General features: G+C 40.2%; 1 protein-coding gene across 1 annotated transcript in view; it reads right to left on the reverse strand.

Moving 5' to 3' along the window:
• Positions 1 to 5,171: 5,171 nt before the first annotated feature.
• The window catches only part of LOC108727586 (signal-induced proliferation-associated 1-like protein 1), a 72,719-nt gene continuing 63,682 nt past the window's right edge, over positions 5,172 to 14,208 (reverse strand). The window contains exons 4-15 of the mRNA XM_018455755.1: positions 14,031 to 14,162; positions 13,226 to 13,474; positions 12,527 to 12,922; positions 11,134 to 11,345; positions 10,277 to 10,518; positions 10,097 to 10,203; positions 9,708 to 9,942; positions 9,061 to 9,435; positions 8,544 to 8,810; positions 6,816 to 8,303; positions 6,460 to 6,660; positions 5,172 to 6,387 (exon numbers count right to left, since the gene is read on the reverse strand). Of these exons, the coding sequence (XP_018311257.1) occupies positions 6,135 to 6,387; positions 6,460 to 6,660; positions 6,816 to 8,303; positions 8,544 to 8,810; positions 9,061 to 9,435; positions 9,708 to 9,942; positions 10,097 to 10,203; positions 10,277 to 10,518; positions 11,134 to 11,345; positions 12,527 to 12,922; positions 13,226 to 13,474; positions 14,031 to 14,162 (4,157 nt within the window). The 3' untranslated portion in view covers positions 5,172 to 6,134. The remainder of the gene's footprint in view (positions 6,388 to 6,459; positions 6,661 to 6,815; positions 8,304 to 8,543; positions 8,811 to 9,060; positions 9,436 to 9,707; positions 9,943 to 10,096; positions 10,204 to 10,276; positions 10,519 to 11,133; positions 11,346 to 12,526; positions 12,923 to 13,225; positions 13,475 to 14,030; positions 14,163 to 14,208) is intronic.

The following is a 14,208-nucleotide window of genomic DNA, read 5'->3' on the forward strand; positions in this document are numbered from 1 at the left end:
CCTCTCGTTTTGCAACGACGCCGCGGGTCCTTGCGAGACAACGTTTACGTTACCGTCGGGGATATATCGCCGTTAGTATCTTCTATAGAGTATAAAAGTAGATATGGAGAGAGAAAATTGTAGAAAAGTACAAAAAAGTTTTCCCCACTTTTTAAGTTAATAGACGGAATCGTGAGAGTCGCTCCCCCGTTGTCTCGCTGATCGTCAACTCGTGATTCGAGTATTTTTATGTGTAAATATTTCTCTTGATTCTTCCACAGTGCGTATAGAGCTGTGACTTGCGGTATAAAAGGGGGAGGAGAAAGAGTGGAAAAAGAATCGAATATTGTACCTAATCTCTATCTTCACGGGTAGACCGATCTTTTTGGAGCATAGTTATTTATTCTACGAATTATACAATTTGCCGACGATATCGCCGACGGATGCGTTTGTCGGCGATCGTCACTGTCATACGTATATAATCTCTTGTTGCACTCTTATTTATTGATTCACGTTTTTTCTATTTGAGCTATTGCACTATTGATAATTATGACGATTGACAAGTTGCCGTTAATGTTTTTTACACTTGGTAGTTGAACTTCTGTTAGAATTACGCTTCTACGATCTAGTAAGGGAAACACATTCCACTCCGCATGTGGTGCAAACTAATTAAGTTCTTACCCTAAGGTATTTTTAAGCATAAAATTCTCGCTTATTTTTATAACTATTTATTTTCGGAATAACTCTAAGTATCTAGATTTGTAAGATTTCTCTATTTTACTGTTTGTCGATAGAGGCGGAATGAACGTCCGACAGTTCATCATCCTTGATCTTTGAATCTGAATCATCTGAGTGGCAGATGATATTTTACTGCAAAATAGAATAGGAGCGCGCTTTAGTATCATTGTATTATAAATCGTGTATCGTTTGATCATCGATCATGCATAATCTCTCTTCCGTCTTAATATAAGAATGCGTTTACTCTTGTCCGGTGATGAGACTCGAGAACTGTCCGTGGCGCCTTCATTCATGCGCTCTAGAGATTCGTATTCGTTTTGTCTCATCTTTTTAATCCGTCGCGAAGAAAAAAAAACAGAATGGCGACCCTTACGATCGCACTTGCATTGTGACTATGATCATGTTTAGTTAATCGTCGACCCACGCGTAAAACCGGTAGTCACGCTTCTCCACTATTAATCGCCTTCAATCAGACGCGGCTCTACGATCCACATCCTACGATTTTTAATTAATACTCTCCCAATTTTTCGCAGGTGATCGATACCCGTCGCCTGTCTGTAGTACGTAAAACTCGCTGCATGCCGGACGCATGCCGGGATTCTTTGATGATGTTTAAAGCGGATTGTTGTAAAGTATGTTGTTGACAGGAATGAAAATATAATGTCCGAGCTGATCGACGATAACTTAATAATGAAGGGCGCTATCTTACTGTGATGCTGAATATATATACTATATTATATTATATTATATTATATATATAAAACAAAGTATATATATATATATAAATATAATTATACGATTTAATAACCGTAGTTGATAATGAGCGACGCGATACGATCCCGTGAACGCCGTGTTGCGACTATAAAATTAATTAAACGACAGTAGTATTAACTTTAATCAAGGAACATGAAATACCGATATCGCAATGACAGTCCGTCGTCTGTGGCGCGCGCGTATCAAAATTCACGCAAGATTCTTCTGCGGAAAGAACGATGTTGTACATCATTTTCTCTCGTTAAATTTCCGTTATCGCTACTCTATTTTTTCTTGATATGAATTTAGTATTGCTGTTAGCGTTATCTTCTTTTCATGCGTACCGTCGTGTGGCTCTCTTGACGTTCACCGAGACTGAGTTTCACCGACATTCTGATCTGCCTGACTCTGAGCAGTGATTTCTTATAAAAAAAAAGGATCTGAAATGCAAATCGCATAATCATAATCATTATTAATCACCCTTAAGGATATTTGCAAGCGGCAGCTCTCTCTCGAGACTTATTAAAGCAATCATCTTTTTGATTACTATATATTTGTATAGTCTCATGTACATATGTATCTTTTGTAATATATTCTACATTACCCATGTATAGCTTGCATGTACAATCACTGCTCCGAATTAGCTGCAACCAACGTCGGTGCGACCGGCTCTGAAATAAAGGAGAGCAAAGATTGCGCGCGTTATATGACTCTCCAGAAATAAGTACGAGCTCTCATGGTCGAAATTCGGTACATTCGCAATACAATTCTTTTTTCTCACACACGCACACATATACACAAACACTGTACAACACATACTCCCCCCCCCCCCCCCTATTCAGTATTCTTTCCTCGTCCACGATTACGGAGCGTTTTAAAGACTACAGGGATTATAATGTGCATAATGGTAGCGATAGTAAGTGAAGATATGGTGCATCAGAACAGTATTTTTGTATTTAATGGAGGATGTGCCCTCCGATCGATGTATTATCGGTGATGTTTGCGAGCGTAGGAAAGCAGAATGAAAATGATTGCCGGGACGGCGGCCACGTTAATTGGCTTATCGTAAAGCATCAATACATTTTCCGTAGACTTTCGTCGGTGAGTGCGATCGTGTGTGCAATCATCGATCAGGCAAATCTTGCGTGAGACGAATGGCGACTTTTGAGAAACTTCGAAAAATGATAATAACGAAACTGACGATATCGTCGCGTGAGATTCATCAAGCCTCTTTGCCAGTCATGTTCTCTCGCCTTCGTTCGCAAACGATTGCTCGGAATTATGACACTTGCGCAAAGGATGTCTCACCCTTGCCCCGAGTTTCGACGTGTTCTTTGATGAGTTTGAAATGGATCTTTATTAGCGAAACTAGCAATACTGTGAGAAATTCCATTTACAATTAATCGAGTAATTCAGGTCTCTCGGGAATTTTATCTTATACTTCCCATAAAATCGCTTCGAAGAAAATACATTTCAAATTCGTCGATATAACATCTCATTATTATAAATAGATTTGGAGTAAAGGTGGGATATCTTGTAGAATGTGTGTGAGAAATTGTACACGGTAGATGGTAGAATCTCCGTCTTTTTATCTGTGCCCATTTTACTTCCAATTCCGTATTTTACCCTAAGTAAGAAAGTAGTACTCGCCATACACTTCTCTCTTTTTTCTCTTCTTTTTTTTTTTAAATACGACTACTCGAAGTTGCCTCGCTTTTTATCGTAAAGATAATTGATTGGGAAAGAACGATCGAGTTGCTTATAGCATCATTTTATATACGTCAGAGCATATTTTAACATATTAATTAGGCTTATAGTCAGTGAGATTTTTTATCGCAAAGGAAAAATATTCTAGGTACGATCGTATGACCGGTTTTTAATTATTGCAGATAAATATGCAGATGAATTTACAGTATACAGATGAATAAGTAAATTGTCAATAAAATCAACTGCGAATATATAAAATTTCGTATTTTAAAAAATGCTCTACATCTATATTTGTTTTTATGATTTTCTTAGTAAATGTTCAATGCATAGAATTTTATCTATCACGGTCTGGATTATACCTGGAAGTTTTTTGTGTCTCATTGTGAGAACCGTTGCTGTTGATCGAATTCATCCGGTATATTTATTTATCTTTATGTGCCATAAAGCCTGCTTGCTGAACGTGCATGATTCATGCTGCATACTGTGACGACACGTGTTAGCCACGCTGTTAGTTTCCTTATGAATGCTTCATAGGACTGATCAATCTTTTCATCATGCGCAACTCATTCCGCTTGTTTCCATCATTTCCTTGACACTGAAGCGTATTCATACTGAGCCTCTAATCCGAAAGGAGATCTTAAATGCGAGTCTAGTTTAACTTATATGATTAGTAGAAGCCCCATTGTTCGCATTGCTTTTCATAGAATCGGGCACTTCGGGCTTGTACGACATGACGAAGCTCTTGAGACAGAAAATACAAACATCCGAAGAATGTTACAAAGATGCTCCAGATCCTTGTAAACGTCTTTCAAACATTCCTCGGATTTTGCATTGTCGTTCCTATGCCAGGTTCAATCAGCAAGAGAATACTATTGGAAATCTCAAACTCGCTTTCTTGCCGGAACGACAATCTCATTTGCTCGAGTCGTCGTGCTTTATTAATTTCCATGACAGACGGACGATGCGATACTTCGCCAATTAAAGAGCTCTTGCAACGAATGACACATTACGAATCTGAACTCTCGTGCAGATGACTGTGTGAAGGTTTCATTAAAATAGTTCTTTGACACTAACTTTGAGATTTATTCGCGCGAACGATATTTCATCCAGAACTTCGTAATGGAGATGTACTTCCACGTGAGGGCGTGTTAATTAGAGGTATATAGGAAAAAAAAGCGCTATTAGAGTAAAACTAAGTCCGAATGTTTAAACATCTCTACGACTAATTACACTTGCTAAGCATAACTTCTCATGTACTTAAGCGAACAAAACCGAAGAGGAGCCTCGGTGACGTAAGCGTTACACGCAGAGCTGCGTGAAATATTACTTCACAGTGTTTCGATTATAGGCAGTCAAATATTCTCTCGCATAATCACTTTCCTCTCAGAAAGCGCAGTAATCGGGGCGTTCCTCGGACGCCAATATACATAGATCTAGAGATTAGAAACGAGCTAATTATCGATACACACACATTTAACGCATAAATAATAGACAGTGAGATATGGAGAATGGACGTGACGCTCGCAAGAATGGAGTAATATTTTGCTTGTCTCTGATTACATCGATAACGATAATCGCGTCGAGATCGACGGTTCGGATTCAACCCGGACGTCGTGAACACGAGGAGAAAAAAGAACGAAGGAAGGAGAATATACTGCGCTATTCTTCCGCAATGCGATTAGAAGGATAGGCGTATCGCGACATAGCAACAGCCAGTAGTAAGCCGCCGGAATCGCGATGTCGCGCGGCAATAAAAAGCCGTAGCTTCTTTTTATCTTATAAAGATACAAAACGCATAATCCGATCCTTCGTAAGTCTGGATTCTAGCTGAATACTGGCTAGATCTAGTATTAAGGACTGTCGCTGCTGCCGGTATCGCGACACGGCGGCGAGCGAGCGTTTTCGCGTGGTCTCGAATTGAAGAGAGTGTAATCGCAGCTAATTGTTAAACTGACAGAACAGTGAGACAGACAGATCTTAAGACATCATGGAAATGTCTTGTTTTTTTCTGTGGATTACAATAAACTATTTTATTCTAATCAGTGGTAACAGTTCAATTGATCCCCGTGCTATCCACTCCTTACGTAAAATGCCCTTCGAGCGCTTACATATTACAAAAACATGGGAATATACTTTACACTTGGTTCTTTTCAGGAATGAAGATATCGTTAAAGTAAACATTTCTCTTTATTGATAGACTCACGGTCTTTGGGAAACGTCACTTTCGTACATTATGTGGAAATTATGCTTCGTCACTTATTTCAAAGGAGAAATTCCTTGCTAAAAGCGCGTCGCTCTCGTGCCAATGTCCACTTTAGTGTGTGCGACGTTTCCATTAATACTCTATATGTATATAAGATTGTATATAATATAAAATGCGTAATAAATTACAGAATTAAAGCGGTCCTTAGCTCGCTAGTAATATTTGGTCATTTGGTCGCTTTTGTAAAATCAAACGTTGATATTGCTTAACGCACGTTGCCCTCATACAGATGAATATCCAGACACATACTTGGTCGGATGATCTAGATGATAGTTCTGTTGTCAACGCACGAATTCTCGAGTAGAAGAAATAGTACGATGGTAACTTATACTTTACAATAGAATAATCTAATGAATTTATATAATACAAAATGCTGAAGAGATCGCCGAAAGAGTTGTGGATATATTATTTTCGCTCAGTGTTTACGCATCTCCATAATCGCCTACGGTTGTCTCTGATCGATCTATTCTACATTTATACGTTTAGGCGAAAGTCGCGTTAATACTGTACTTACAAAGATCATGTTCATGATCCGAGCGATCGAGAAAAAAAATGCGATCGAAGTAAATGCTATCGATCTGATTGATAACGATCGAACATAAAGATAACTCGTTTAGTTCATGTTTGAAGAACATTGGTGACGATATGCTTTCATCTTTATATAAATAATATTCAAAATTCATTATTATATTGATTATTGATGATCCATCGTTTGAAAGAACCATTCCGTGAAACGCCGGAGTTGCTGCGCGGCTGCGTGATTCTCGTCCTTCAGACGGCGGTTTTCGTCTTCCAAAGAGAGTCGCAGGCTCTCGGACTCCTGCAAACGTCGATTCTCGTCGCGCAATCGGCGCACCTCATCCTCCAACGACTGTCGCAGACGCGTCTCCCTCACCATTCTCAGCTCGAGAGTGGATAGATGAGACTGCAAGTCCGAAACGGGATTCCTGTGAAAGATACAATGTTCTCATTAACTATTTAACATCGCATGTCCGATCAAATGCTGTATATATGCTTACGCGTTTGAATTGCATCCATCGATGAGCCTGTCATCGGACCATTCTTGAGGATGCTGCTTCGTCGATCTGTTGGAATCCGCATGCTGGTTTTTCCAACAGTCAACATTTGTGTCGTTACGAGTCTTTACGTCTTTGATCGGCGTTAGATTATTATGCGGTTTCATAATTGGATGAAGTGGTTTCGTGACACGCGGCGATAATCTAAAAAAAAAAAAATTATGCGTTACTAAGTGAATTATTTATCTAAGAATTTCATTTTTGTATCTTATTATTTATAATATAATCGTACATTATATTTTGTATTAATAAAATTTAATTTTTCATAATTAATCATTAAATTCTATAATTTTTCACACCTTTCCTCTTTCGACAACTTATTTTCGCTCGGTGCCGGACTCGAGGCAGTGCTGGCGTTCGAGATCACCGTGGCTGGCCTGGCCATCGTCAGAATCACTTCCGAGCCATTGTTTCCGTTTTCCTGTCCATTCGCAGGCAACACGCTCAAAGTAGATGTACTGTTGCCGCACAGATTCTCCCTGGACCTACATCTGTTTTGAATCTCCAGCATATTATTGTTCATCTTATTTTGATTCGGGCTCATTACGCTGTTCACGAGATTGTTGTTAACGATCTGGCTATCATCAGCTATGTAATCGGGATTGATCAATCTCATGAGGTCTTCCTGCAATGTGCTGGATGTCAGGTTCGCGGAATTCCGGTGTGAATTCCTCATACCAGGCTTGGGTCGAGGACTTTGGTTTCTAGAGCTGCCGCTGGATGGGGTGCGATTGCCGCCGCGATGTTTGTTGGCACGTCGCAGTCTAGGCGACACACTACCCGAGCCATTCGAGAGCTCATCCTCGCTAGGCATCGTAGTCACCTCCGAACAGTTGACGTCAGTTATCCTCATTTCTGGTGGTAGACTTGCTGGGAATTCCTTCGACTGTCGGTATTCAACGCTTACTTTGTGAGGCACTGGTCGCTCTGACATGCTGGTCTTCAAGCAGGTGACCTTCTCGCCTACTTTGAAGTCGTGCGGCATCTCATATTTTATAGGGTCTCGATTGTGCTCCCCATTGCTGTCGTTATTGTGCTTCCTTTCGTTATTATGTTGACACTCCATTTCATACTTGGCCATCTCCATGTCGTACTTGCTATTTCTCCTCTCATAAATATCCTCCGGGTACTCATAACCGATCCTCTTCTCGTGAGCTCGTACGTCGTGCTCATACTTGGCCGTCGGCCGTTCGATTATTTTCTCCTCCTGCATCTCGTACTTTAAATTTCTTTCCGCTTTTGTGGGCGTCTCATAGTCATATTTGCCGCCGGATTGCTCATACTCGTACCTGCCGAGATTGTTGTTGCTGCCTGATTTTGGTAGACTGTAAATAGCATTGTGAGCCAATGGCAGAGAATTCGATGCGCCAAGCTTCTGATGGCCGTGATGTTGCACGTCGTTCTTATGGAGCTCCCTTTGAGACGCATACAGGTTCTCTTGCTTGATCTCGTACCGCTCTTTTTGCAGTTTTACATAATTCGTTGTTATGTGATCCTGACCGCGATGCGCATTGTCTAGTTGCCGTTGATAATTCTCGTGTCGCGCGTTCTCCTGGATCATTTTTGATGATACATAATTGCTCTCTTTCGTATAATGCTCGTGACTATGATCACGATGCTTTGAACTGTCTACAAGTTGTTTGGCGCTGACATAATGGGTTTTATCTTTTTTCTGGCCGGACTTGCTGGGTGTCACGGCTTGGTAATTTTGTCGCACTGGTAATGGAGGCGGCGTGCCATCTGGGCGGTGATTACCGTCTTGATCTTGCGGTTCCAAAAGTTCGTACCTGAAACAAGAAGTACTTTGGTCCCTTCGATTCGTTTATCAAGCGTAAGATGGTTATCTATATTAATTCTAATAATAATTAATTCTAATTTAATTCTAATAATTTATATTTATTGGATCCGATAAGGATGTGATATTACATGCAATTTTGTACGTTCAACGATCGACAGTTCAAAGAAGGTTTGTTAATGTTATGATGAGTCGTGTAAGAATTAATACAATCTCGATGTTAATCACTCACCAACGATCATCGGCACTACTGTGTCCGCTACTGCTGCTAGTCATTGTACCCTCCAATGGAAACCGTGGATCGTTGAACGATCTAGAGCTTGATCCAGTACCGTACCCGGAGCTGTTGCTCGATCGCGGCGGACTGAATGATCGTTCATATCGCCGTTGATGCGACATCGCCGTTTGCTGACTCGGTGTATTATCCGCGCTAGTTACGTTCTCGTAATCCCCTTCGTAATTATTCGCCAGATAATGACAGTTTTGCAGCGTGCAGCCTCTGTTTTGTGTCGTAAAAAAAAAGAAAAATTTATCGAATATTTTAATTTAGTTAATCTGAAACTAAATTTCAGTTAGTTTTATCGTTCTAACTATTTAATTTAAAAGTTAAAATTTAAATTTATAAAAGCGATGTATTAAAAAATTGACATAAGATTGGTTAATTTTATATTCGATTTTCTTTATGAAACAATTACAAAAATCGATTGAAAGCTAGAAAAGCCGGGATAAGATAGTTTAGAATTCTGTACCTTCGCGGATTTCCTTCATTGGTCGGTGGTATTACAGTGACGGTAACCTGGACGCTGGTCTTCAGTAGATCGACCATTTGATCATGACTCAAGGTCGACACGGCTACCTTGCAAATCTCGACCAACCTGTATGCTTGCCTCAGGCCCGCCTGCCATGACAGCCCCATACTTTCGACCTGCGTCACAACACCGTCAGGCTGAACGTGGAAGCCCAATTGTCCGAGACTGTTCCTCTTCAACGACAGCTCTGAGGCCGGCGCGCCTTGAGTTACGGCACGCAGCCGAGCTACAATTTCCATCAACTCGTCCCTCTCGCCGTAATCACCGCGTACGTGTATAGTAATGCACTCGCCTTGATGATGATACAATCTTAAACTGTACCGCAAAGCAAAGCAAAAATGTTAGTCTGCAATTAATCGTCCGATTTCCAATCGTTCGCGAGCGTTTTTACGATACTTAAACTAGTCATGAATAATGCGGTAAGTGGCGGTTGCGCGATCTGGTAAGCGACTTAAGAAGAAATTATTACGATTGGAAACTAAAAGACTTGATTTTTTTCATTAACGTTAAGAAGTTAAATTTCAAATTAGTAGATGTGCGTGCAGGTAATAAATTAATTTGGCATATTAAAATTACAAGACATTTACCTATTTGTTTGGGCGTGCCATCCAAGCACGCTCATGCATGGAGTGACGAATACTATTTGCCTGGAGTGCTCTTCGATCAGCACAATGGTATCTATGCTTATGCCTAAATAACAATCGGTATTCTGATTGCTGTCCTCGAGTACGACTTGCCAGCAAATCGCGCCGCGTTGAGATGCGTCGCAAGAGAGTTTCGGTCGCACCATTGTCTTCTTCTTGGTACTGAAGGAGAGCATCGCTGTTCCGCAAAAAGAAAACAATAAGCTCAAGAATGTCATTAAAATAATTTTGATCTAATTAAATAAATTAAACAGATAATTTAATTTAATTACTACTATATCATTATGAATTACTTATTATGAACTCTAGGATTTATTAAAATTTCAACGTACAGAATTTTTGGCCTGTGTCGACAACTGTGGTAGTAGTATAGTTCGTAGCAAGATCCTTCAGATATTCCTGTCTTGTCCTCGTGGCCATCGTGGCGAATTTTTCGGATCTAGTAAAAAATAATGTTCGATTTCATTAATCTTATCGACATACAAAACTGAGAAAGAAAAAAGTTAACTTACCTGTGAGCCGCATTTTCGGCGTTTATGACTTTCGCCAGCATAAAATCTGCGAAAGCCTTTCCTTTTGTGAACGTAGCACCCTGCGGAACGGGCGGTCCAAAGATGGGTACTTCTTTGCTCCTGGATACTGCCACGCTGTATTGTGTGTTCTCAGTGCAAGGATTTACGGCTCGCACAATGATAAATACATGTTGAAACTGGGAGCGTATTCTTCGCGGACTGAATGGCAACGCACCAGGTTCCTGGAGAAACAATTATTAATTATAAGCATTAAACTTGCATTAAACTACACAAAAAGAATGATTTTGCTGAATTTAAAAATTTAGCTAGAAACAAATCTGAAAATAATTTTATTGGACTATCAAAATAATTATGTGAGTCGTTCAAGTATAATGGTGCAAAAAGCTTTGATATTGTAGCGACCAACTTGAGCGTCTTATAACATAATTATTTTGATAATTCAACAAAATTATTTTCAGATCTGTATCTAACTAAATTTTTGAATAGTTTTAGACCATTTTTTCCGTAGATCGTGTTTTCATATACATAAAACATGCGACCAAAACCACCTGTTGAATATCTAGCTGGACTTGAAGAACCGGTATTGCGAATGCAAAATAAATTATTTCTCAAATTCTAACACAAGTACGCGAGAGACATCACGATTAAATATTCAACGACGTGAATCACAGGGGCGCGATCGCGATGTCTCACGTTGTTTATTACGGACGGAGCTGAATAATAAATTTAGTGAACCGCAAGAGAGCCGTGCGTCATATACATGTTTCATCGCGCAATCATTATTATACAATTGCGTAATCGCGCGGCCTTAATTTACGGCTGGAATAAAATTGTACCTGAAAAACTATCGTGACTATGTCATTTCCGATGTGCCTCTTCCTCAGCAGCTGCTGCCGGTTATTAAGCGTGAAGGGTAGCATGGTGGACACGTGAAAGGTGACTTCCGTCCCGCGATGCGTCGCCGCTACAGCGTGTGTACCCGTCGAGTCAGTTCTGGTGTCCAGTCCAGCCTTGTAACCCTCGAATCCTCGCAGTTTTATTCTTTGGCCTGTCATGAAAACATGCAATTATCTCAATTGCCCGGCGCGCACCGAAGAATTGTCGGTCGCATTACGCGTCTTCAGGACGTGCTTACGCTTGCACGTCGAACGGCGTTGTCAATCCTATTTTCTGCGATTTAGTCGCACGTAGTTGTTACGTTAAAATATAATTGTTGGGCGTAATCATAGCTTCCCAAAGAATGTAAAATAAAACGAACAAGTAAAAAGCATATCAATATTTTATATCAAATGATTTAAGTTTAAAAGAAAAGGAAAAAAATGTGTTTATATAAATTTCTTTAAATTGTTTGTTGTTTTCAGAATTACGTAGAAAAGCTAATAATCGCGTCCACGAATTAACGGGAGATAACCATCGGTCAGGCCCTCACAGAAGCGATGCGAAACGCAACGCGCGACGCGTGAAAAAAAAACAGGACGTGCGCGTTTCTCTTTTAGAAAGCGACAGTAATCGTTAATAAGAATAACTAAGGTGATCGTAAGCACAACAATTCCATTCGGACAATCCATACGTAACAACCGCGAAATTACGCGTGAATTTGCGGATGATTAGCGTCACGAAGTACAGTAAGTAAAATCATTCCGGGACATTGAATCGGTTAACCGCCGATAAAGCGAGTCAAACTATCCGCGAAGCGACCAGTGGATCGCGTAAGACCCATGTGTAAATCGCTTTTCTGGCTGCTTTATTTGCGGCGTTTACGAGAGAATTTTATTGACTTTCAAAGAGACTTTTTCAACTCGCTACACTATGTTAACTCGTTTGTAAATGCAAACGTGAAAAGCTTTCTAACTGTAAAGAACTGTAAAGAACTGTATCTCCTAATAGACAAGAAAAAGCAAAAATTATAAAAATTAAACGAGCAATTTTTTAATATTAATATGGAAAAAGTGGACAAATGTTCTTGACAAGAGATAGATATTAAACATTTATGCTAAAGAAACAGCATGGTATAAATGCGCAAACCCTATGTTTTGTAAATATTTGTTTACCTTCATTGATTTTTATATATAGCAAAATATTTATTTATATATTTTTAGATACTTTTAATATTTTTTACTTGTAGGAACGTATTTTGATGTTGATTTCAATGCTTTAACATACCTTATGTATTTTGAACTATAGCTTCAATATTTAAGAGCAAAAGTTATAATAAAGAGCACTGCGTACCAATGGTGTCCAAGAACTCCAGGAAGGCTGGACCAGCATGCTGATTGTTGTACATCTCTTCTTCGGAACTTTGGCCGGATCGGCAATATAACACGCCAACTTTGTACTTATTGGACAATCCCTGCTCGTCCAATCTGGCTAGCGCTTCCTCGGCTGCCGGTGTGCCGAGCCTTAAACAGCCCAATTGTACCTCCGGCGCAACCAATTCAAGGAGTTCCCTTGTAGGCGGTCGGCCTTGCGGCCTAATGCCGAGGGCCTCCTCCGGCACAGAGCCACGTAGCGTTAGTAATTCCGATGTGCGCACGATCACGCGGTACTGATTGACATCTTTGCGGACACTGATAGCTACCGGTCCTAGTTGTTCATCCATGCCGAACCAGTTCTGATGCTCTCGTCCTGTAATAAGATTCCGTTCTCTTTATATGCTCGTCCATGAGATACTTTGAGTGAATAATCGATTGCGTTAAATTTTCCATATTTATATATATATATTATATATATATTTCTAGTTTATGTGTATTTTACTTCAATTATTAAATAGTGTAGTGTAGCAAACTATTTTATAATTTCATAGTGTTGATCTGGTCGTTGAAAGTTTGATTTAAAAAAATTAAATTTCCGTTTATAATATACGCAGCATGTAATCAGATATCTCGCGACAAAAGATTTAGGCAAGCACAGATGCGCGTCTTTACTTACCGAGAAAGTATCGCCGATAGTAATGGGCTCCTTCATCGATGCTCTCAATGGGCAGGGGCCGTTTCTGCAGTGGACAAGTATTCTTCCACAAAGTCTCACCGGGCAGCGGCTCCAGGACGGAGACACCGTAAGACAACGATGGTCTGTGAATTCCGTTACCCTGAGAGCAGCGAGTGAGGCCAACCTCGCGTTCCCCCTCACCGCCGATCTCGTTGCGGAAAAAGGGACACGATTCCAGCAGGTCGTTATCTGAAACCGTCAGTGAGAACATTAGCATGATTCTTTTAAATCCTTTTCATTTGTATTAGGTTATCAAAATAGCGCTGAATCATTCTTCGATTTTTACGTACAAATTTATTCTGAAACAATAACAATTATTCCTCAAAATAAAGATCATTTAATAACCATTTGCCACTAGTCAATCTGCTAGCTGTCGAATTTGGTCTCGCTACCATTCGAGTTCCTTAGATGCGAAGAAATGACAAGTTACTTCAACTTGCTCAACAGTTTCGAATCATTGTCCTCGCAAGAAATGTTTCATTGAGCGAAACAGAAGTTAAATGATGCAAGAAATGTATGTCAGGTGCGATAGAACCTCGATGTCATTTAAATTAATGGTACCAAGACCAAATCCGACCGTTAGCAGACTGATGGTGAATGGTTATTGAACATGATGATCTTTACTATTCTTACTATACTTCGAGGAACAATTGCCGTTGTTTCGGAATGTATGTAAAATCCGAAGAGTAAATCAGAACTTTTATGATAACTACAATAGTATAACTGTCTTTTCTTTTTTATATACCTTTCCCATCGCCGGCATCCTCCTCGGGGGTCTCGTCAGGCGTGGATGCTCTCAGAGCACTGGCGGCGGACGCTCCGGTGGCCGTGTTTCTTCTCCTGGCCAAGAGAATCCCCCGGAGCTTCGCAGCGTAGCCTAGATTCGCCGTCAACGACTGGCAGTCGTAATGAGCGAACGCACG

This window comes from Mycetomoellerius zeteki, unplaced genomic scaffold, assembly GCF_001594055.1.
Source record: "Mycetomoellerius zeteki isolate Tzet28-1 unplaced genomic scaffold, Tzet1.0 scaffold51, whole genome shotgun sequence".
NCBI lineage: Eukaryota > Metazoa > Arthropoda > Insecta > Hymenoptera > Formicidae > Mycetomoellerius > Mycetomoellerius zeteki.